The sequence below is a fragment of the Esox lucius genome, chromosome 17 (assembly GCF_011004845.1).
Source record: "Esox lucius isolate fEsoLuc1 chromosome 17, fEsoLuc1.pri, whole genome shotgun sequence".
Taxonomy (NCBI): Eukaryota; Metazoa; Chordata; class Actinopteri; order Esociformes; family Esocidae; genus Esox; species Esox lucius.
In genome coordinates, this window is record NC_047585.1 from 37,936,401 (window position 1) to 37,960,841 (window position 24,441).

General features: G+C 42.1%; 1 protein-coding gene across 2 annotated transcripts in view; it reads left to right on the plus strand.

Annotated features, from left to right (window-relative positions):
- cacna2d2b (calcium channel, voltage-dependent, alpha 2/delta subunit 2b) overlaps positions 1-24,441 on the plus strand; it is a 44,856-nt gene that overhangs the window by 11,401 nt on the left and 9,014 nt on the right. Inside the window, exons 3-28 of one of the 2 annotated variants that reach the window (XM_010900622.3) lie at positions 3,764-3,880; positions 5,669-5,728; positions 7,391-7,435; positions 7,552-7,690; positions 9,323-9,454; positions 10,469-10,526; positions 10,626-10,676; positions 10,813-10,912; positions 12,212-12,373; positions 12,517-12,627; positions 13,758-13,836; positions 14,337-14,386; positions 14,704-14,793; positions 18,309-18,374; positions 18,478-18,552; positions 20,578-20,652; positions 20,856-20,927; positions 21,258-21,329; positions 21,465-21,526; positions 21,923-21,999; positions 22,222-22,282; positions 22,370-22,467; positions 23,410-23,500; positions 23,612-23,674; positions 23,881-23,984; positions 24,250-24,348. In XM_010900622.3, coding sequence (XP_010898924.1) covers positions 3,764-3,880; positions 5,669-5,728; positions 7,391-7,435; positions 7,552-7,690; positions 9,323-9,454; positions 10,469-10,526; positions 10,626-10,676; positions 10,813-10,912; positions 12,212-12,373; positions 12,517-12,627; positions 13,758-13,836; positions 14,337-14,386; positions 14,704-14,793; positions 18,309-18,374; positions 18,478-18,552; positions 20,578-20,652; positions 20,856-20,927; positions 21,258-21,329; positions 21,465-21,526; positions 21,923-21,999; positions 22,222-22,282; positions 22,370-22,467; positions 23,410-23,500; positions 23,612-23,674; positions 23,881-23,984; positions 24,250-24,348 — 2,209 coding nt within the window. The remainder of the gene's footprint in view (positions 1-3,763; positions 3,881-5,668; positions 5,729-7,390; positions 7,436-7,551; positions 7,691-9,322; positions 9,455-10,468; positions 10,527-10,625; positions 10,677-10,812; positions 10,913-12,211; positions 12,374-12,516; positions 12,628-13,757; positions 13,837-14,336; positions 14,387-14,703; positions 14,794-18,308; positions 18,375-18,477; positions 18,553-20,577; positions 20,653-20,855; positions 20,928-21,257; positions 21,330-21,464; positions 21,527-21,922; positions 22,000-22,221; positions 22,283-22,369; positions 22,468-23,409; positions 23,501-23,611; positions 23,675-23,880; positions 23,985-24,249; positions 24,349-24,441) is intronic. The other variant, XM_010900623.3, reaches the window with a different exon arrangement.

Sequence of the window (24,441 nt, forward strand, 5' to 3'; positions counted from 1 at the left end):
GGTCTGGCAGCAGGCAGTGATGCCTCGACGGGAGCCATGCGTCTTCTCCTCATTCATTTACTCATAATCCTGCGCAGCGTCTGAAACATCCTGGGATCTTTTGGAGCGAATGCTCCACAGCCTGGCGCTACGCTGTGTTTTCCTCAGGAGGAGGCTGTGCCAGGGGAAGAAACAACAACACTTGATATCTGCTCGGACCTATTTGTGCTTTCTACCGTAACTTAAACAAGCTTTGCCCAACAGGAAGAAGTACTTCACTTAGACCAGAGGTGTCAAACCGGTTCCACGGAGGGCCGAGTGTCTGCAGGTTTTTGCTCTCTCCTTGTACTTGATTGGTTAATTAGGTCACTGATTGGTTAGTTTCTACCCTCACCTGGTTGTGTAGGTATGAACTAGGAACCAATTTATAAGAAAAACCAAAAACCTGCAGACACTCGGCCCTTTGTGGAACCGGTTTGACACCTGTGACTTAGACTTTGTAAATTGTAAAATAATAATAATATCATAAATATAGCATATCATATTTTTCCACAAACTTTCCCAAACTTTTTCACTGTTATCATCTGGCAACATCCCACACAATAATGATCCAAATGTACTGACTAAATTAACCTTTTATAAAAAAAGTACTTGGTTTCCCTTTATGTACAGTTGTGCTCAAAAGTTTGCATACCCTTGTAGAATAGGTAATATATGTACCATTTGTAAAGAAAACATGAGTGAGCAGGCAAAACATGTCTATTATTTCTTATGGGATTCACATTCAACTGTAGGTCATAACAGAATGACACAATCATAAAACAAAACCTGGAAACAAAGAAAGAAATGTTCAAAAGTCTGCATACCCTTAGTTCTTAATACTGTGTATTGTCCCCTTTAGCATCAATGACAGCGTGCAGTCTTTTGTAATAGCAAGCAAGTTTATTTATATAGCACAATTCAAAGAAGCAATTAAATGTGCTTTACAAAGAAAAAGAAAAAAAAATATAAAAATACAATAGCATAAAAACAAATACTCAGATGAAAACATCACAACAATATCATAATAATAAAACATAGAATAATAAAATAGAATAAAAACATAGGAAGCTATAAAATCTGTAAGGCTAAACAGTGCAGTTAAGTTTAAGTGCTCAGACATAGGTGTGTGAAAAGGGAAGTGTTTTTAACCTGGATTTAAAAATGTATACATTTGGTGCACGTCTAAGAACTTCTGGTACTTTATTCCAGTTGTATGCAGCATAACTGATGCAGCTTGGCTATGTTTAGTTTGGACTCTGGACTCTACTTGCTGACCTGTGTTCATGGATCTAAGAGCCCTGTTCGGTAATAGTTCTCTATGAGGCCCTAAATTCTGGATTTAGGTCAGAGGACTGACTGGCCCACTCTTGGGTTTGCTCCACTCATTTAGACAAAAAAATGTAATGTCAGTTTTGCCCGACTAGAAAATGCTTTGCCAAATGTCAACCAAATCTCTGGTGTGTTTTATGGCATCCTTCAGACAGTATTCTGAGATGATTTTCTTAGTAGAGTAATAGCTTCTTTCTTGCCGCCTCACATACAAGCCACATTTTTTGAGTGCTTAGGATATAATCACATGTACCCTTGACCGGTCTTTGCCAAAATCGGAGACCTGTTTACCTGATAGCCCTCTGGTATATGATGTCATCAGGATGTATCCCATGTCCTTGTACCGACTCCAGACCCATGACATCATTAAATAAAAATGTTTATGTACTGTGTTTTGTACTGAAAATTATACAGATGTGCCGGGATCCATGTTTCCTTATTTTTCGTGATCAATAACACTACATTCCTAATTTACTGCTACTTACTCTCTTGGTGAAGCTTGTTCCACTAGCTGTTGAGGCTGCCAGGGCGTTATAGGCTATCCGTCCTTGGAAAACATTGTTGACTGAGTTGATGGAGCTGGACTTTCCTTCTCCAGTAGGTCCAATTAGCAGGCCTCTCAGCTGCCCCAAGTTGGGGTCATTCAGATTCAAGTTTCTCAGTGTATCCACCATGGTAACTCTGTTCAGTTTTTCTTCAGAGAAAATTAAGAGGTAATGTTTTTTTTCCAATATTTTGAGACACAGAGCCATAACCATTTGTAGGCTCATTGCCAAGTGGTAGAATAACGGAACAGCATTTCTCAAATGTAGGCAATGTTGTTTAAGCGTGGCAGAAAAATTATTAAAGTATGTTTTAATTTAGTTTTTCCATTGTGAATTCAAGCAACAGGCTACAGTATTTCATGTAATTTGACCAAGTTAGTTAATTATTTTCAAAATAATAATGCAAAGTAAAGACACTTTAAATGATGGACCTGTGTAAAACCATTGTTTAATTATTAAATATTGAGATAACAGAAAATCAAGTAGGAGTCTGATCTCCTTGGAAGAAGTAAAGACAAACGGGATTATTTGAAAACAGTACAATGGTTCAGCAGGCATGGGTGTATAAAGCAAGAAGATTTTAGATTGATAAACAAAGGTAATAAATGCCTCACCCATGATAAGCAAGCTGGTAAATGTCTACAGAACGAAAATCGAGTTTCATACATTATCTTTTAGAGGAGATGTTTTTACATTTATGTAAATATTTCTGGATAAATCCACAGCATTTTTCTGGATTTTGTTGTTGTTGTTATTCTGTCTCTCACTGTTCAAACAAACCTACCATTAAAATTATAGACTGATAATTTCTTTATCAGTCTATAATTTTAATGGGCAAACGTACAAAATCAGCAGGGGATCAAATACATGGGATAGGGTTAGGGGTTATGAAATGGTCATCCGATTGTTTGATAAATCAAACCTATTCTAAATTCTGTCCCTAAGTACAAACAGGGTAGTTTGTATGCAATACTGGTGAAACCCCTGGATTTTATAATATTCAAATTTTACAGTTTTGTTTAATTTCCACTGAACAATTGGGGAATTTTATCTAGTAACCCCAGGACATTTAAGATGGGAGTAAACTGATATATTATTTTATAGCATAGAATCTGCAGAACACAACACCACTTAGTGCTTGTAATTATAACCCAAATGTTATTCATACAGTCTTTTTCATTCTCTATATTTGGCCAACAGTACATTACTTATCTCCAGCCGGTTTCCCTCTAGACCTGGTCAAATTCTGAATTGTACACATTTGAGACATAACAAATCACCTTCATTGTTAAATTTTACCATTCCATTATTTGGTTGCTGTGAACAGAGTAAACTGAAGAAGGGTGTCACAAGTGGAGGTAGCAGGACACAGGCACAGAGGTGATTTAAATAAAAGGCTCTTTACTTAACAGACCTGACAAGACATACCGCAACAACTATAACATAAGACAATGACTGACAAAACATACAAGTGCTGACGATACAGGTGAACTAGATACAGGTGAACTAGATACAGGTGAACTAGATACAGGTGAACTAGATACAGGTGAAACCAATTACAAAGATGAAACTAAACTAAACATAGAAACAGGCAAACTAGAACATACCTACACAGGACATGGTCGGCCGTTACAAAGGGACTGATGAACTGCATCATTCACAATCAGGACTTGAAAATATTTTAGATACATGTCATAGTTTCTTACCCAGTGGTTTAGAATTTTCTGAACCTATGTTTACACTTCTGATGAGAAATAAAGAATTGAAAGATTAGGTGAATAGTATCCGAATCTCATCTGCTAACATGGAACTTTCATCTTACTGCAAACCAGATAATCTTGGCTATGGTTTTCTTTCTTCTTTTGCAGATCTACATTGAGAAAAGAAGGCAATTCAGCCTGGTGAAGAATTCTCCTTATGAGATGGTCGAAAAAGTGGCTTCTGACATTGAAAAGTTGCTGGCCAAAAAACGTAAAGCACTTGATGTAAGTCAGAAATCTAAGTTGTATTTATTTAACTAAATAACACAATTCCACATTCTATGTTATGTATCATCACCACGCATTGTATATTATTCCAATTCAACTTAGCGGTTATTTGGTGTGTTCATTCCCGATACATTGTCCAACACTTGCCCCCAGAGAACTGTAAATGTGCATAATGAATAAAAGTCATTCTGACTTTTCTATTAGAAGAATGAATGCAAATGACTAACCTACCTTATTGTTGATAGTTCCTGAGATTCAGGCTCACAATGTATACCCTGGTGTTGAAAGTGAAACCACAGTACTCTGCACAATCACTGTAACAGTCCTTTAACTTTTTGGTGTTAGAGAAAAATTGATTGTCTATAGAATAGAATAACTGAACCCATATATTCAGGGAAGGCAGTGCAGCTCTTCCTTTGCTACTCCCTTTTCTTGGAAATAAGGACCGTTTACTGGAAAATAAGAGGTTGAACAAAAATATTGTATGAAACGTTTAGGGATTGCAAACATTTTCATACACAGTCCCCTTATTTCAGGGGCTCAATGGTAATTGGACAAATTAATACAATCGTAAATAAAATAAAACAAGTTTATAGTTTGTATTAAACAGCACATAGCAATGAAATCTCCTTAGACAAACATTGAACAGTGATCAGTGAAAAGGAAACTCGGAGGAAAGTGTTATGGACAGACGAATCTCAGGTCGAGGTGTTCAGATCACAGACCAAATAAATAGATGCTGGAAGTGTGCTTGACCCCATCTGTCAAGCATGGTGGAGGCAATGTGATGGTCTGGGGGTGCTTTGGTGGTGGTAAAGTGGGATATTTGTACAGGGTGAAAGGCATCTTGAAGAAGCAAGACTATCACTCCATTTTGCAACACCATGCCATACCCTGTGGATGGCGTTTGATTGGAGCCAATTTCCTCCTACAACAAGACAGTGACAGAAAACCACAGTTCCGAACTACGCAAGAACTATTTAGGGAAGAAGCAGTCAGCTGGTATTCTGTCTATAATGGAGTGACGAGCACAGACACCGGATAACAATCCTAACCTCTGGAGCGGTGGAAACATGATCTCTAGATTGATAATTCACACTTGACTATCTGGCAGTCTGATGGACAAACCTGGCTTTGGCGGATGCCACTACCTACCAGAATGCATAGTGCCAACTGTAAAGTCTGGTGGAGGATCTGGGGCTCTGTCCTTGAGCACAAAGCAGGGCCCATGGAGACATGGTTCGACATGGTTGGTGTGGAGGAATTTGAGTGGCCTGCACAGAACCCTGACCTAAACTTTGACCTTCTCGTCCATCATCAGTGCCTGACTTCACAAATGCTCTTTTGGCTGAAGGGGCTCAAATTCCCACAGAGACACTCCAAAATCTTGGGGAAAGCCTCCCCTCAAGAGTGGTGGCTGTTACAGCTGCTAAGGGGGCACCTCCATATTAATGCCCATGGTTTTGGAATGGGATGTCCAACAAGCTCATATGGGTATGATGGTCAGGTGTCCTCGTACGTTTGGCCATATAGTGTATATTTGAGAAAAATATTTGTTTTATGATAAAAAATAATTTTTTCCTCAATAATTTTTTACTTCAATTAAAGCTTAGATTTTTTGTTAATATTTTGAAAGAAAGATCAAGAGGATGAATAAAAAAATTTTTTACACAACCTTGCTGATATAAGTAATCCTTAAATATTTCTCCCTGCTTTGGCTGATATTAACAAAAGTGCAGGTCCTTTTTTCCATTCTTTTGCTAATCTGTACTCTTGAACATCCAGAGGCTGGCCAGTGAGGCAGAACGTGTTCAGAGAGACCATCCCTGGCATGACAGCGTCAAGGTAACATATTACACCCTAAAAGTACACTGACGTCATCTTTACCCCCTACAGTAAATGTTAACTCCAACATCATCCTCTGTTTCCATACCCTTTATTTACTAAGGGGTTAATAAAAGTCTACCACCATGTTTGTTTTCATCTAGAGTCATATATAACTTTTTTCCCAATAAAATTAACTCAGAGTTGCAATGCTTAGTTTGTGTTCTTGCCATGCTTCTGCATCATCCGTCACCCATCCCTGTGTGCACAGTCAGTCATTATTACTAATTATCACAGACCCTCTGTCAGGGGCTGAGAATGGAGCTCAGGAATGATGAACAGGTTCTGCAGTGCTGGGATGGCTGACTGGAGCTAACATAGCGAACTGAGTGAGCCCAGCACAGCTGGATAAAAGGGGAGCACTGAGTCCTACTCACTTTGACCTTCCACTTGGTTTAGCCCTTTAGCAGAATGAGAAAGGACAGGGCCCGTGAACTCACCTCCCTCCCACACCATCTCAGCCCTCCCTAGGGACAGGTATTAGCAGCAACGGTGACTCCCTCTGCGAGCCTCACAACAATCTTCTCTTAAAGTACTCTGAGAAATAGCAAAGCAAGCTGAGTTCACAGATAACAACGGTCCCTGTCCTTTTGCACCAACATAACAGGCCAACATTAAAGTGCCAGGGCAGAGAAGAGCTTTGAGTGAGTTGAGCGGATTCTACCCTCCCATGTGGGTGGGACGGCCAAGCAATCTTAGTGGCAAGAGCAGGGATCCTGAACAACAGAGATGCACTAGTCCAGACCTGAAATTATGAGTGCCTGGATTAGTTCTTGCACTGCTTTCTGTGTCATTTGATGTCATACTACGAATGTTATATAACATGAACCTGCTGGAGTGAGTCACCATCTTGATGTTTGCTTAGAATGACAGTGTTTTCCTGCGTCAATTCTTTGATCTCTGGAATGGGGACACTGTCTGTTGTCAACCGTGATGGAGATTTCTTGGAGAGGCTTTTCCTCAGAGGAAGATCAGCTTGATCTTTTCAGGTTTAAGCTTGGGCAGATGGGTCCTGCAACAAAGCAGAGAGGTTGTGCAGGAACGCAGAACTATGTGTTGCCTCCTGGGTGTCAGAAGGAGAAAAATAGATTTGTGTCATCCGCATAGAAAAGTTTCCAGAGACTGTGTAAAGGTATGGAGCCAACTGAGGTTGAAGTTGATTAGTAAAAGCTGGTCAAACTCATTGAGGAAGTCACCCAGGGGCACATGGTGAGTGTTAGCAATGTTAAGCTTCCCCGGACAACTGACATTGATAGCCTGGAATTCAAACAAGGACATGGACAGGTGAGTGAGAGAGAAAATATCCACCTTGGAGAAATGAGTGGACCTTGACTACAGCCACCAAAACCTCTTGGACTGTGGGAAAACAGACCAAGACAGAGCAACCAGAGCTGAGGTGTGATCAGGGGGGAATTCATGCCTTGGTCCTAAAAGGACAGCAGATGGACTGGTTCAAACGCTGCTGGAAACCAGAAAATCCACATGGGTTGTGCCGCCACACTGCCCGGAGCGAATGTCATTTGGCGCGACAATACCACCACTTGACAAGAATGTTATTAGCTGCTGTATGTTTTCTAGCTCTGGTAAGTTTTCAAATCTGGTCTAAATTATTTATCTTTCCAGGAGTGGAACATGACGTATTATGACTCCAAGGCAGAGTTAGACTATGTGAGTAGAAAGCAAAGTTTTACTCATCTACACACCTTTGTGTTTTTCAGGTCTCCCGAAGGATGTTACGGTAGTAACGTAGTGTGTGTGTGTGTGTGTGTTTATACGTGTGTTAGCAGTACTCCCTACAGGAGGCTGATGGAGAAACTGCGATCCCTCCACTACAGGTGGAGTTTGTGTACGACCCAAAATTCAAAAATAAGGTCAACTACTCCTTCACAGCTGTACAGATTCCAACTGACATCTACAAAGGAGGTGGGTGTCACGTTTGTTCGCAGTGCTCATGGGAGATTGCATTACTGCCTCCGCGCCACTCTAATGCTGTGGTTTTGTCCAAACACTCGCTGTTTCAATGGGAGTTCCTCAGGGCTCCATTCTTAGGCCTACCCCACACATGATCTGAGTTACATCATGTCAAAATCTTTAAGGACCTTAGTGTTTGGTTGGACTGTTAACCTCTTTTTCCAGACCCACATCAGGGACCGCCAGTCTAAACCTACAGACGATTATGTTTCACATCAAAGCCTCCTGTACCAGTGCTGCAAAACATACTAATTTAAACATGACCATCCTACTTGTCCTGGATGTTGGCAGTGTAATTTACAGGCTTGTTGCTAATAGTCATCTCAGTCAATTAGACATATTTCTTCATAACGCCATCTGCTTTGTCACCAGTGCCCCCTAGAACACCTCTCACTGTGATCTTTACACTTTGGTAAGTTGGCCCTCGCTGCACGCGCAACGCCAGACTCTCTTATGCCAGTTATAACACTCTCTGCCCACTCGGTAGAAAGCTGCACTTAGATGCAGTGCCTCACACTCGTCATTCCTAGAGTCAACATTTTGTTTGGTCGTCATTCTTTTCCATTCTCTGCTGCCAACAACCGAAACTAATTGCAAAGACTTTCATCAGCCCTGACTCCTGAAGAACAGGTCGCCCAATCACTGCACCTACTCAGCATCTTATCCATCCGTATACAGAGGCTTCTGAAAGTTTTCGGACCCCTTCCCTTTCTCCACATTTGGTTGTCTAACAGACTTCATTTATTATTACATATATATTTTTGCAGTTACCTACAAACAGAACCAGCAAAGTCCAGAGGAAGAATTATGTTGGGGCATAGATCTGGGGATATTTATTAAAACAAATGTTTCCAGAAGTGCTGAGTGTTCTATCATTGTAAAATGGAACAGGTTTTGAACCAGCACGGCCCTTCCTACAACTGCCTGTCTGGCCAAAGTAACTGGCCAATAAGGGCCTTTGTCAGGGTGGTGACAAGGATCCCAATAACCACTCTAACAGAGCTTCAGAGTTTCCCTGCAAAGATGAGAGAACCTTCCAGAAGGACAAACAGATTCATCTTTCAGCATGGCAATGACCTGAAGCACACAGCCAAGGCATTGCTTTCGGGGCTTCGCGACACAAGTCTGTGAATATCCTTGAGTAACCAAGAAGACATTAAGCGGTGATCGCTGCCCAGGGCGGTTATACAAATTGCTGAATTAAGGGTCTGAATACTTTTGTATATTAGATTAAAATAGTTTTTTCTTGTCTTTTTTCTGTCTTGATGGGGTATTGTGAGTGGACTATTTAAATTCAGTCTTTAACTCAAAATGGGGAGAAAGTGAAGGGGTCTGAATACTTTCCAAAGGCCATGTATCACTTCATATGGTGTAATTAATTGGTATGATATTGATCCCTTGCCTATTCCATTGTACATAGTGTTTTTGATGTATTCACTTTACGTGAGACTGAGTGCCGTCTTGCATTGTCTTTGGCCAGGTTGCCATTGTAAAATACAATTGTTTCTCAATCGACTTATCGATTGAGAAACAGAAAAAACTGAATTGTGAGTAATATGTTCTCTATGTGGTCTTAATCTACAGCCCCAGTGATTCTGAACGAGTTGAACTGGACCCAGGCGCTGGAGAAGGTGTTTATGGAGAACAGTCAGGAGGATCCCTCACTCCTCTGGCAGGCGTTTGGTAGCGCCACTGGGGTCACTCGCTACTACCCAGGTAATCCATTATAGGTTTACAATTTTAAGGTACCAACACAGCAAACTATACTGTTTAGAATAGTGGAATACACTTGTTTGTCTCTTTTAATAAAGATAGCTGGCATTATGTTTATGAATAGCAACTGTGGGCTGTTAGTGTTTCAGACGTTTTCAGAACATTGGCAGGGCCTCTGTTGGCCTGGCTTCAAGGGAAAGCTGTATCCACTATTGGGATTCCAGGATGGAGAAGACAAACGCTAGTTTGGGTAGGGATGTAGGGTTTGAGCACTATCTGAAGGCAGAATCGGGCAGTTCCCCTTGCAGCTCTGTAGTCAAGAACCATGCTCTTGTAGTGGAGGCCAGCATCAACTGGAAGCCAGTGAAGTGTGCAGAGGAGCAGGGTGACATGGGAGAAAATGGGAAGGTGGTACACCTGGGAGGCAGCAGCAAGTTGCAGGAATTGCAGTAGACCAGACATTAGATAACAAGTGCCTGCTTCCTGGCTGAGGTGAAGTTGCTCTCTGTGAATGTTGTAGAGCGTGAACATGCAGGAGCGAGTCACAGGCTTGATGTTTGCAGAGAATGACAGCATGTTGTGCAGGGTCAGGCCAAGGTTCTTAAGACTCTGGGAGGGGGACAGCCTGGAGTGGATCTTGTAGTGAGAAAGTGTTCACCCGGAGGAAGAGTTGCTTAGTCTTGTCAAGGTTGAGCTTGATGTGGCGGGCTAACATTCATGTGGAGATGTCGCCAGACAAGCAGTTCTGCGTGGAAAAATTGTTACTTGTCATCTGCATAGCAATGATGGGAGAAACCCTTTGAGGATTTAATAGAGCCATAGGATTTGTGTATAGAGACGTACTGTATATTCAACCTAAATGTAAAAAGATAATTTAGCACAATCATGTTGCAGTAAGTTATCTTTAATGTGTCAAAGATTATTAACTGGTGTCAGACTGGCAAGGTAGGGGGCAAATAAAACGGAAAGTGGAGATTTAAATAATAAATTATGTTATTTCTATATTCCTATCTGTAGCAACCCCCTGGAGAGCCCCTGATAAGATTGACCTTTATGATGTAAGGAGGACGTCCTGGTATGTCGTTCTTTTAATCTTGCTGATCAATTTGATAATGTTTGAACAGTTTAAAGGATTGTAATGATGGTAATTTGGGGATTTTCTATATGTTCTCAGGTACATCCAAGGGGCCTCATCCCCCAAAGATATGGTCATACTTGTGGATGTGTGAGTACCCTCATTCCAGTAGTTACATAATTACTGGTCGTGTGATGAGCGCATAGCGTGTGTGTGTGTGTGTGTGTGTGGTTGCTTGTGTATGTGCCGTGCTGTGTCACCATTCCTTTTCTTTGTCTCTCCTTAGGAGCGGCAGTGTGAGTGGCCTCACTCTGAAGCTGATCAAGGCTTCAGTGATCGAGATGCTGGACACCCTGTCTGATGATGACTATGTCAATGTGGCCAGGGTGAGTGTGACAGGCTAGCTACTGTTATTACACCTACTTCAACATGGCCAGGGTGAGTGTGACAGGCTAGCTACTGTTATTACACCTATGTCAGCATGGCCAGGGGGAGTGACAGGCTAGCTACTGTTATTACACCTACATCAGCATGGCCAGGGGGAGTGACAGGCTAGCTACTGTTATTACACCTACATCAACATGGCCAGGGGGAGTGACAGGCTAGCTACTGTTATTACACCTACATCAACATGGCCAGGGGGAGTGACAGGCTAGCTACTGTTATTACACCTATGTCAGCATGGCCAGGGGGAGTGACAGGCTAGCTACTGTTATTACACCTACATCAGCATGGCCAGGGGGAGTGACAGGCTAGCTACTGTTATTACACCTACATCAACATGGCCAGGGGGAGTGACAGGCTAGCTACTGTTATTACACCTACATCAACATGGCCAGGGGGAGTGACAGGCTAGCTACTGTTATTACACCTATGTCAGCATGGCCAGGGGGAGTGTGACAGGCTAGCTACTGTTATTACACCTACTTCAACATGGCCAGGGGGAGTGACAGGCTAGCTACTGTTATTACACCTATGTCAGCATGGCCAGGGGGAGTGACAGGCTAGCTACTGTTATTACACCTACATCAGCATGGCCAGGGGGAGTGACAGGCTAGCTACTGTTATTACACCTATGTCAGCATGGCCAGGGGGAGTGACAGGCTAGCTACTGTTATTACACCTACATCAACATGGCCAGGGTGAGTGTGACAGGCTAGCTACTGTTATTACACCTACGTCAACATGGCCAGGGGGAGTGACAGGCTAGCTACTGTTATTACACCTACATCAACATGGCCAGGGGGAGTGACAGGCTAGCTACTGTTATTACACCTACATCAACATGGCCAGGGGGAGTGACAGGCTAGCTACTGTTATTACACCTATGTCAGCATGGCCAGGGGGAGTGACAGGCTAGCTACTGTTATTACACCTACATCAACATGGCCAGGGGGAGTGTGACAGGCTAGCTACTGTTATTATACCTACGTCAACATGGCCAGGGGGAGTGTGACAGGCTAGCTATTGTTATTACACCTGGTGTTGATATTTCAGAGATCCAACATTCGTTTTTTCTGGATATTTTTTTTAATCATAACCATTGACTTAATACATGTTGCACAACCTTAAACACACCCAAAGACTATCATACACATTTATTTTTAATAATCAACCCCCTTCCGCTAACTCACTGTTATTAATCTTTAATGTTTTTTCTCCATACCTTTTCTGCCCTGTTTCAGTTTAATGAGAAGGCAGAGGCCGTGGTCCCGTGCTTCAAACATCTGGTCCAGGCCAACGTTCGCAACAAAAAGATTTTCAAAGAGGCTGTGCAGATCATGCAAGCTAAAGGCACTACCGACTACAAGTCTGGTTTTCACTTCGCCTTCAATCAGCTGCTAAATGTACATGACTCAAAACTCAACAACTTTAAACTTAGCTAGTGAGGCCCAATTCTTTAGGGTTACTAGTATACATTATTTCTAACGATTCACCTTCATTAATGTTGGTACTCAACCTCTTTCTCACTTGTCTGTGCTTTCCACAGAAGACAAATGTCCCACGAGCTCACTGCAATAAAATAATCATGCTGTTCACGGATGGAGGGGAGGATCGGGCTCAGGACATCTTTGAGCAGTACAACTGGCCTAACAAGACGGTCTGTCTCCGAGAAAACACACACACACACACAGAAAAACACATTCAGACATTAGAAGCATTGGATAATTCCTGTTTCTTTCTCTCTGTCCCCATGTTAACATCCCCCTGGTCCAGGTCCCACTATAAATTACATCCAGTTTCCCAAAAAGTTGGGACGCTGCGCTAATTGCAAATAAAAACAGAATGCAATGATGTGCGAATCATTTAATCCTTACATTTTATTTGAAAATAGCGCAAAGACAACATATCAAACGTTGAGCCAGAGAAACCTTATTGTTTTTGGAAAATATATGCCCATTTGGGATTTGATGTTTCAAATAAGTTGGGATGAGGGCATGTTTATTACATCACCACTTCTTTTAACAATACTCTGTAAGGTTTTGGGAACTGAGGAGATCAGTTACTGTACTTTTGAAAGTGAAATGTTTTTCTGAAGATCACAACCATCCAATATTGGTTTTCAGCCTTGTCCCTTGCATACAGAGATTTCTCCGTATTCTATGAAACTTTTAATGATATTATGTACCATAGATGATGAGATCCCCAAACTCTTTGCAATTTTACATTGAGAAACGTTATTCTTAAATTGTTGCACTATTTGCCCACGCAGTCTTTCACAGAGTGGTGAACCCCTCCCCATCTTTACTTCTGAAATACTCATCCTCTCTGGTATTCTGTTTTTATACCCAATCATGTTACTGACCTGTTGCAAGTTAACCTAAGTAGTTATGAGATGTTCCACCAGGTTATTTTCTTTTCCAGTCTTTTGTTGCCCCTGTCCCAGCTTTTTTGAAACATGTTGCTGGCATCAAATTCAAAGTGGGCATATATTTTTCAATGAACAATGACACTTTTCAGTTTCAACATTTGATTTGTTTTGTATTGAGTTTAGGGTTTATGATTCGCACATCTTTGCATTCTGTTTTTATTTCACACGGCGTCCCAACTCTTTTTTTTGGACAAGGGGTTGTACGACATTTAAGGCTACATTGTGTACCTACATAATCTCTTCATAAACACTACTTTGGTGTTTTATAAAGGTGCTTTATAAAGTTTTATAAGCCCTATCCCCTACCCTGTTAACAGTATGAAGCGGGAATGATGGGCAACTCAATCCCCCCCACACAGGTGCGGGTGTTTACATTCTCCGTGGGTCAGCACAACTACGATGTCACACCATTGCAGTGGATTGCATGTGCCAATAAAGGTGAGTTTGGTCAGTTAATTGAATGTGCCAATAAAGGTGAGTTTGGTCAGTTGATTGAATGTGCCAATAAAGGTGAGTTTGGTCAGTCGATTGAATGTGCCAATAAAGTGAGTTTGGTCAGTGGATTGCATGTGCCAATAAAGGTGAGTGTGGTCAGTTGATTGAATGTGCCAATAAAGGTGAGTTTGGTCAGTTGATTGAATGTGCCAATAAAGGTGAGTGTGGTCAGTTGATTGAATGTGCCAATAAAGGTGAGTTTGGTCAGTCGATTGAATGTGCCAATAAAGTGAGTGGGGTCAGTGGAGGGTCTGCACAGCAGCGTTAGGGAACACCCCACTGGACCGGTCCAAAAAGGTTTTATCAAAATACACAATCTCTGTGCCTAATTAAACACGACATTCTAACAGTGTGTTCCAAGTTGCTGTTGTCTTCGATCGTATAAACACTGGCCATTTTTTTTTGTTCTTGATATAACCTCACCCTCTTTTCTCTCCTTTAAGGTTACTATTTTGAGATCCGCTCCATCTGTGCCATAAGGATTAACACCCAGGTGGGTTTCTCTGGTGCCTCTTACCTTCTGGAAGTATTGTTGTTTAATGGAGACATTAAAGTTACATTTCCTAGTCATGTTGCAGATGCTGTTAATCCAGACAGATTTACAGTTGGTTTAAGATGGAATCGGTGGATGCGTAGTGGTAAATGCATCCCACTCAATGACTCAGCAAAGCCTGTGCTAAAAGGAAAACAGATAATAAACATTGCAGTTATTAGTTCACTTAGGCAACAGTGGGCGTGGCTGTGACGTCAGTGTTCCTCTAGGGCTGATATTGGTGTGTTGATTATTGTTGATGTGTGTGTTGTAACCAGGAGTATCTGGATGTCCTGGGCCGTCCCATGGTCCTGGCGGGCAGCCGTGCCAAGCAGGTCCAGTGGACCAACGTCTATCAGGATGCCTTGGTGAGATCACCTGATTCAGGACGTTCATCTGTAGCCTCTGTCAATCTGTGTGTCTACTAGTACTTCTGTGTCTACTTGTACCTGTGTGTGTACTAGTACCTGTGTGTGTACTAGTACCAGTGTGTCTACTAGTACCTGTGTGTGTACTAGTACCAGTGTGTCTACTAGTACCTGTGTGTGTACTAGTACCAGTGTGTCTACTAGTTCCTGTCTGTGTACTAGTTCCTGTCTGTGTACTAGTTCCTGTGTGTGTACTAGTTCCTGTCTGTGTACTAGTTCCTGTCTTTGTACTAGTTCCTGTGTGTGTACTAGTTCCTGTGTGTGTACTAGTTCCTGTGTGTGTACTAGTTCCTGTGTGTGTACTAGTTCCTGTGTGTGTACTAGTTCCTGTGTGTGTACTAGTTCCTGTCTGTGTATTAGTTCCTGTGGAAACTTAGGTCCCCAAGCATAGATATCGAGATCAACGCAAAACTGCTTTGCTTAATGATGGTTGGAAGACAGGATATTAATCTGACAGAGCTGTTTACTTTGAGGACATTTTTACAAAACATGTACTTTACAACGATGTAGACGGTGGATGTATTCTAGACAAGTACGCCCATACCATCCACTAATTACGGTAGCTAGCTGTCTTATTAAGGACACACTGTCATGTGTGTGACACTATCTTGCCAGCCGTGTTATAGCCATTGTTTGGTATGACAGTGAGCGATGAGAGTTGGCATGGTGGCACAAAGACTGGCACTCGGGATAATTCATATCCATTGAATTATTATTCTACTGGCTGACACACACCGCAGCGCTCGGTTGATGCACGAGGATAATGGGTCTGAAATTTGTGTTCCCCAAGCTGTACTATTGCCTGTGATGGTGTAGTCAGCAGACATGTTATTTGGAGGGTGGCCAGATGACCTTTTATTTCTGTGAGGGATGATGCAGGTGATGGATGGTTTCTTGGAAATGAAAAAGGATATGGTAAATAAACAGTAGACGAAGGATAACTAAATCAAAGGACTGTATAAAAGGATAGCAGGCAACAGAGGCAATTGTGAATAAAAACAGAATGCAATGATGTGGAAGTTTCACATTTATTCAGAATACAACATAGATCAATCAATCAAATGTATTTATAAAGCCCTTTTTACAACAGCAGTTGTCACAAAGTGCTTTACAGAGACACCCGGCTTTAAACCCCAAGGAGCAAACAACAGTAGTGTTGAATTTCAGTGGCAAGGAAAAACTCCCTAAGAAGGCCGAATTTTAGGAAGAAACCTAGAGAGGACCCAGGCTCAGAGGGGTGACCAGTCCTCTTCTGGCTGTGCCGGGTGAGATATTAAGAGTCCAATTGGAATAATTAATACATTTCTCTGGGCTAAATCCAGAGGCTATTTGAATTTAGACTAGGTCAGAAGTATGACCAGGTGGACAAGGACAGGGACAGCAACGGCCCCCCAAACCAGGTAATCCGCAGCTGTGGACCAGGACCTCATCTCCTCCTAAAATTTAAAACTGGAGGAAACTGAGATAAGTTAGAAGTGCATTCCTCATATCCCCCAGCATAATAATATAGCAGTGTAACACCTTGGAACTGAGACGGGGGGGTCCGGCGACACTGTGGCCCTACCCGGGGGAGGCCCTGGACAGGGCTCAACAGGCAGGAATGACATATCAAATGTTTAAACTGAGAAAATGTATGACTTTAAGGGAAAAATAAGTTGATTTTAAATTTCATGGCATCAACACATCTCAAAAAAGTTGGGACAAGGCCATGTTTACCACTGTGTGGCATCCCCTCTTCTTATTATAACAGACTGCAAACGTTTGGGGACTGAGGAGATAAGTTGCTCAAGTTTCTGAATAGGAATGTTGTCCCATTCTTGTCTAATACAGGCTTCTAGTTGCTCAACTGTGTTAGGTCTTCTTTGTCGCACCTTCCTCTTTATGATGCGCCAAATGTTTTCTATGGGTGAAAGATCTGGACTGCAGGCTGGCTATTTCAGTACCCGGATCCTTCTTCTATGCAGCCATGACATTGTAGTTGATGCACTATGTGGTCTGGCATTGTCATGTTGGAAAATGCAAGGTCTTCCCTGAAAGAGACGACGTCTGGATGGGAGCATATGTTGTTCTAGAACTTGGATATAACTGTCAGCATTGATGGTGCCTTTCCAGATGTGTAGGCTGCCCATGCCACACGCATTCATGCAACCCCATACCATCAGAGATGCAGGCTTCTGAACTGAGCGCTGATAACAACTTGGGTTGTCCTTGTCCTCTTTAGTCCGGATGACATGGCGTCCCAGTTTTCCAAAATGAACTTCAAAATGTTGATTCGTCTGACCACAGAACACTTTTCCACTTTGCCACAGTCCATTTTAAATGATCCTTGGCCCAGAGAAAACGCCTGCGCTTCTGGATCCTGTTTAGATACGGCTTCTTTTTTGACCTATAGAGTTTTAGCCGGCAATGGCGAATGGCACGGTGGATTGTGTTCACCGACAATGTTTTCTGGAAGTATTCCTGAGCCCATGTTGTGATTTCCATTACAGTATCATTCCTGTATGTGATGCAGTGCCGTCTGAGGGCCTTTACGCACAGAGATTGTTCCAGATTCTCTGAATTTTTGGATGATATTATGCACTGTAGATGATGATAACTTCAAACTTTTTTCTCTGAGAAACTCATTTCTGATATTGCTCCACTATTTTTCGCTGCAGCATTGGGGGAATTGGTGATCCTCTGCCCATCTTGACTTCTGAGAGACACTGCCACTCTGAGAGGCTCTTTGTATACCCAATCATGTTGCCAATTGACATAATAAGTTGCAAATTGGTCCTCCAGCTGTTCCTTATCTGTACATTTAACTTTTCCGGCCTCTTATTGCTATCTGTCCCAACTTTTTTGGAATGTGTAGCTCTCATGAAATCCAAAATGAGCCAATATTTGGCATGACATTACAAAATGTCTCACTTTCAACTTTCGATATGTTATCGATATTCTATTGTGAATTAAATATAAGTTTATGAGATTTGTAAATTATTCCATTCCTTTTTTATTTGTACAGTGTACAAATGAAATCGGGTTTGTAATTAAATAGAGAAACATTGGGATAAGGTGGGAAAATAAATGAGCCAAACAACCAAGCATAAGTGTCTGTGTTTTGTGTGTATGTAAAGTCCTTCATCCAATTGGAATTGACATGATGCTTTACATTAATGGGTTTTATCGACATTTGAAGGTCCGCCATGCATAACATTTTGTGTTTTCATTAATCCTGTAGATACAGAAATTATTTGTAGTCTGAAAGTTTGTGACAGCAACTGTGAGCTTCACACAGTATTATCGTCACTGCGTGACAGCCAATGACCTTGCATGTAGAATAACCTCTGTCTTCTGTAACTACTGTTGTGTGGCTTGTAACTGACTCTTAGAACTGAATGTGACATTCAGTCTGTAAAGATCTGTTGTTAGCGTGAGACACAATGTGTTGTTCTGTTTGTTTTGGTCCATTGTAGGGTCTGGGGTTGGTTTTTACTGGAACCATGCCTGTTTTTAATCTCACTGTTGATGGAAAGTCACAGGTACAGTACAATCCGTCTCTTTAAACAACTCGTGTTGACCAATGGGCATTCTTTTTTTTAAAGAGCCATTTCTTGTGCTGTTTCCTGCCTGTTTTCTCCACAGAATCAGCTCATATTAGGTGTAATGGGTGTGGACGTACATCTGGACGAGATCAAGAAGCTGACACCACGATACAATGTCAGTATACAATCAGCCGATTTATTCAGTGTATTTTATTAAGCCCCCTTTATATCCCAAAATGCTTACACAGATAGTCAGCCTAAAACTCCAAAGAACAAGTAATAAGACGTTGAAGCGCCAGCCAGTGAGCAGCTGGGCTCTGAGAGACAGACGGTCCTTTTCTGGCTGTCCCAGGTGGAGATTGTAAGAGTTAATTACCTTTTTAGATCAGGTCATTAATCAGTATACAATGGGGCAAAAAGGATTTAGTCAGCCGCCAATTGTGCAAGTTCTCCCACTTAAAAAGATGAGAGAGGCCTGTAATTTTCATCATAGGTAAACTTCAACTATGAGAGACAAAATGAGAAGAAAAAAAAATCGCAGTGTAGGATTTTTTATGAATTTATTGGTAAATTCCTCTATAAAATAATTATTTGGTCACCTACAAACAAGCAAGATTTCTGGCTCTCACGGACCTGTAACAACTTCTTTAAGAGGCTCCTCTGTCCTCCACTTGTTACCAGTATTAATGGCACCTGTTTGAAATTGTTATCAGTATAAAAGACACCTGTCCACAACCTCAAACAGTCACACTCCAAACTCCACTATGGCCAAAACCAAAGTGCTGTCAAAGGACACCAGAAACTAAATTGTAGACCTCCACCAGGCTGGGAAGACTGAATCTGCAATAGGTAAGCAGCTTGGTGTGAAGAAATCAATTATGGGAGCAATTATAAGAAAATGGAAGACACAGATAATCTCCCTCGATCCGGGGCTCCACGCAAGATCTCACCCCGTGGGGTCAAAATGATCACAAGAACGGTGAGGAAAAATCCCAGAACCACACGGAGGGACCTAGTGAATGACCTGCAGAGAGCTGGGACCAAAGCAACAATCAGTACCACACTACGCTGCCAGGGACTCAAATCCTGCAGTGCCAGACGTGTCCCCCTGCATAAGCCAGTACATGTCCAGGCTCGTCTGAGGTTTGCTAGAGAGCATTTGGATGGTCCAGAAGAGGATTGGGAGAATGTCATATGGTCAGATGAAACCAAAATATAACTTTTTGGTAAAAACCCAACTCGTCGTGTTTGGAGGAGAAAGAGTTGTTCTTTGTATCCAAAGAACACCATACCTACTGTGAAGCATGGGGATGGAAACATCATGCTTTGGGGCTGTTTTTCTGCAAAGGGACCAGGACGACTGATCCGTATAAAGGAAATAATTAATGGGGCCATGTATCGTGAGATTTTGAGTGAAAAACTCCTTCCATCAGCAAAGGCATTGAAGATGAAACGTGGCTGGGTCTTTCAGCATGACAATGATCCCAAACACACCGCCCGGGCAACGAAGGAGTGACTTCGTAAGAAGCATTTCAAGGTCCTGGAGTGGCCTAGCCAGTCACCAGATCTCAACCCCATAGAAAATCTTTGGAGGGAGTTGAAAGTACTTGTTGCCCAGCGACAGCCCCAAAACATCACTGCTCTAGAGGAGAACTGCATGGAGGAATGGGCCAAAATACCAGCAACAGTGAGTGAAAACCTTGTGAAGACTTACAGAAAACGTTTGACCTCTGTCATTGCCAACAAAGGGTGTATAACAAAGTATTGAGATTAACTTTTGTTATTGACCAAATACTTATTTTCCACCATAATTTACCAATAAATTCATAAAAAATCCTACAATGTGATTTTCTGGATTTCTTTTCTCATTTTGTCTCTCAAAGTTGAAGTGTACCTATGATGGAAATTACAGGCCTCTCTCATCTTTTTGAGTGGGAGAACTTGCACAATTGGTGGCTGACTAAATACTTTTTTGCCCCACTGTATTTACATGTTTAAATTACCAGCATGTCAATAAATACAGATAGGAACAGGTGAACTGTGTTCAGTCTTCAGGCAGAATCTTGATTAGACACAGCCACGTGGACCTATACCAGGAACAGTCAGGCCAGATAGTTCTGAGGTGTGGTCCAATTCGGCCTCTTGAGTTTACTTCTCACATAAACAAAAACATTATCTTCCTATTCTTCATCCTCTTCAGCTTGGAGCAAATGGCTACATTTATGCCATCGACCCAAATGGATACCTTCTGCTGCATCCCAACCTTCACCCAAAGGTGATGTGTGTTTGACTCTCCAGCAGGAAAGTCACTGGGGAATTTACTGGGAGAATCGTATATTGATTGTACAGTAGTATTCAATTGGATGTAAATTTAAAAACCTAGTCTGTACTGCTTATTGCATGTCATCACAATTAGCTATGACAGGACGCAACTGAAATTCATTCAATTGAATGTGGGACTGGTGCTTTCCTCAATAGCTGCTTGACATACCAGAGCCTGTCACACTTGACTTCCTGGATGCTGAGGTGGAGGACAACGCCAAACATGAAGTGAGTATAGTAACACACAACGTATGAACTCTGTAGTGTCCCCTGTATTTTATGCAGTAATAATTTATTATTATTTATGAACACATTTCTACCAGATCCCTGATGATGCATAGTGTTGCTATGGGTTTGCCAAGTGGAACACGGCCTGAAATGTAGTTCTGCCATGGAGACAGAGCATTCTGACATTCTGACGTTCTGATGTTCTGACATTCGGACGTTCTGACATTCTAACATTCTGACGTTCTGACATTCTAACATTCTGACATTCTAACATTCTGACGTTCTGACGTTCTGACATTCTGACGTTCTGACATTCCGTTTTCATTCCAGATCCGTAGACAGATGATTGACGGTAGACCGGGTGATATGCAGATTAAGACGCTGGTTAAATCAAATGACGAGGCAAGTTGTGTGTGTCGTGTCTCTTAAAATAATAAAACGCAGGTGACCCAACAGCCGCTAGGCATGGACGACTAAAAGTTCATGGTATTTCTGAGTGAATTTACACGTACATGATTTGTCCCTGTTTCATTTTAGCGCTACATAGATGACGTGGTTCGGAGTTACACCTGGACACCCGTCAATGGTACAGACTACAGGTGAGGAGGAGCTGGGGATTAATGGGTGAACGACAAGTAATGGTAACTACAGGAATGGGATTTAAACTGCTACAGATGACAGTACCTGTCTGTTTGTTCCATCATACCATCTACTTGTTCTGCCTATGTTTGGCTTGCAGCAGCATTAGGGCCCGAGGAGACTAGTTCAGAGGCTACATTTTGACTGGCAGCCCAATTCGTTTATTCGTTGTCTTTTGACAAATCAGATCCGAGTAATATCAGAGGTGAAAAGATCTAACGCGGGATCGATCGTAATACCTGCTTGTGGACAGAAGGTCATAATTTGGCTGCCCGTGTCAGCGCATCCTCATTTTATGGAGGCTCAGACTTTGATTTATTTCCTGGGTTTTCTGCTGCGGATACTGCCACCTGCAGCCTGGGCCTGGTACTGCCGACCTACAATGAGTACTACATCCAGGCGGACCTGAGTGATGTGATGCTACAGCTCCAATGTGAGTACAAGGGCCCACCCATTAGCCTCTGCTTCCCCCCCCCCCCCCCCCCCCCCCCACACACACACACGCCTGTATCTGTGCCCCTAGCTCTGGCCCAGGGTGATACATGGATCTGTCCCAATGCACGTCCACCTCCTTACGTAAAGACTCAAGTCTAGCTTTGACATACCTCTGACTTAAGTGTTGGGTAATGACAGACCCTCTCTCTCTCTGTTGCAGATCTACAATCTCTGCTGCCCAGTTCTTTTGAATCAGGGGGACATGTGTTCCTTGCTCCCAGGTACAGAGGTGTTTGTGTGTGTGTGTGTGTGTGTGTGTGGGTGTGTGTGTGTGTGTGTAATCTGTGTCTAAACCCTTCATTTACTAGGGAATACTGCAAGCGCCTGCACATCTCCGATAACAACACACTGTTCCTGGAGAACTTCCTGTCTCTCATGGTGGAGATCACACCTGAATCTGAAGACTGTAAGTTTATCCTCTGTCTCAGTGAGCTTAGAGTACAGGTGCCTGGTCTCAATTGAACCATTTCAATGTGTTTGTAGCAAATGCTAAGTGTATTTACAGTTTTTTTTTTTCTGTCACTTTGGTACTATTATCAATAGAATGGGGCAGTGTTTCCAAACTCTTAGTACTCCAAACAGATTATACTAAAAAAGCATCTTGCATTCAAAACAAACGGATTTTGCTTTCATTTGGTTTGTAAACATCTTTCACCACAAGATCAGTGATTCAACCATTAAGGTTTTGTTCAGTCAAGAAAACATAACAGTGCAATTCTGTCAGTTACGTCATTCTAACAGTCAGTTAGTCCAAGACCAAACAATGTGAGACATGTTTCAAAATGACTTTTTGATCAGCTGAAGGTAATCTTTTACAGTTTATTTCACATTAGGCAACACTCTAGCTGTACATTACCCATCACAGTTGACAGAAAATAATTTCCATAATTTCTATCCCATAATCAATAAATGTGAGAAATAATTTACTGCAAAAACATACATGCTTACCAGTTGTGGCACTACTGTGGATGGCAGTCATGTTTTGTTCATGACAGTATTGTGTTGTGCATAGGCAATGCAGTGGTCTTTTGTGGCGCACACTACCAACCAAGATTGTGGGTTTGAATCCCACTGAGGTCACGTACAAATCTATGGCCTTGGAGAGGTGATTCTGTCATGTTTAATCTGAACCAAGTAGGCAAAACAATGTAAAATACATAGAGTATATTAACCAAATAGTTGAGTAATGATCAGTTAGGAACAATGAACGTAGGGATGCATAGTTAATGGTATTTTAACAATAGAGAAGAACATCTTATAAAAACTATGCATGTATGACCATAACTTATTTCAATGTGAAATGTCTTTCTGGACGTGTGTGTGTGTGTGGTGGGGGGGGGGGTCACAGGTGATCAAGGACTCATTCACAACCTGATTTTGGATTCTGGAATCATTTGGCAGCTGGCATCTAGAGTATGGAAAAACAAGGATATCCAAACGTGAGTAAACTCAACATGTATTTGCCCTATAGTATTCATATGGATACAGGTACATATGGATATTTATTCTCATCATTTGTAAAGAGTGAATGAAATAACCTTTTTCTTCAGATATGGCTTCCTGGCATTATTTGCTGCCACTGATGGAGGTGTCACCCGAGTCTTTCCCAACTCGTAAGTGTTTCTGACCATGAAGTGACTCACATTTCTTTATTAGTACTGCCTGAACACTCAAGCATCAGTACATCAATAGTGTCCAAACGGGGACATTCTGGCATCGGTACTGCCTGAACACTCAAGCATTAGCACATCAATAGTGTCCAAACGGGGACATTCTGGCATCGGTACTGCCTGAACATAAGTTGCCTTGTGGTTCCCAGAGCAGCTGAGTCGTGGGATGAGGACCCTGAGCCCTTCAACTGTAACTACTACCGCCGCAGCCTTGACAACAAGGGCTACCTGTTCAGAGCCCCGCCCAGAACATGTGAGTGACACATCCATATGGAAAGGGCATCTTGTAGACAAAAGATTCACGTTTTCAGTTATCAACCAGGCTGTGGGCATGTGCAACGACAATGAGCGGCTCCCAGATTAGATTGATAACTTCTAAGGAGAACATAGGAACATCATTCAGTGGAATTCATTCAGTGGAATTCATTCAGTGCTGTTAGATAACTCGGTGTTCACATAATATTGTACATCAGTTCTTTCTCGTTTTGAACGTTTACCGTGTTTGACGTTTTCCACAGACGTGGAGGATCCAGTGACATCTGAGAATGGCACCGTCGGAATCCTAGTCAGCACTGCCGTGGAAGTCAACCTGGGTGGCAAGAACCTGAAACCGGCAGGTAGAGGTTTTTTTGTAGTTGGGTAATACAGTAATCAAAGAAGGCGTATAAAACTCAACGGCCCCAAGGTTAACAGAATTCCACTGACTGTCC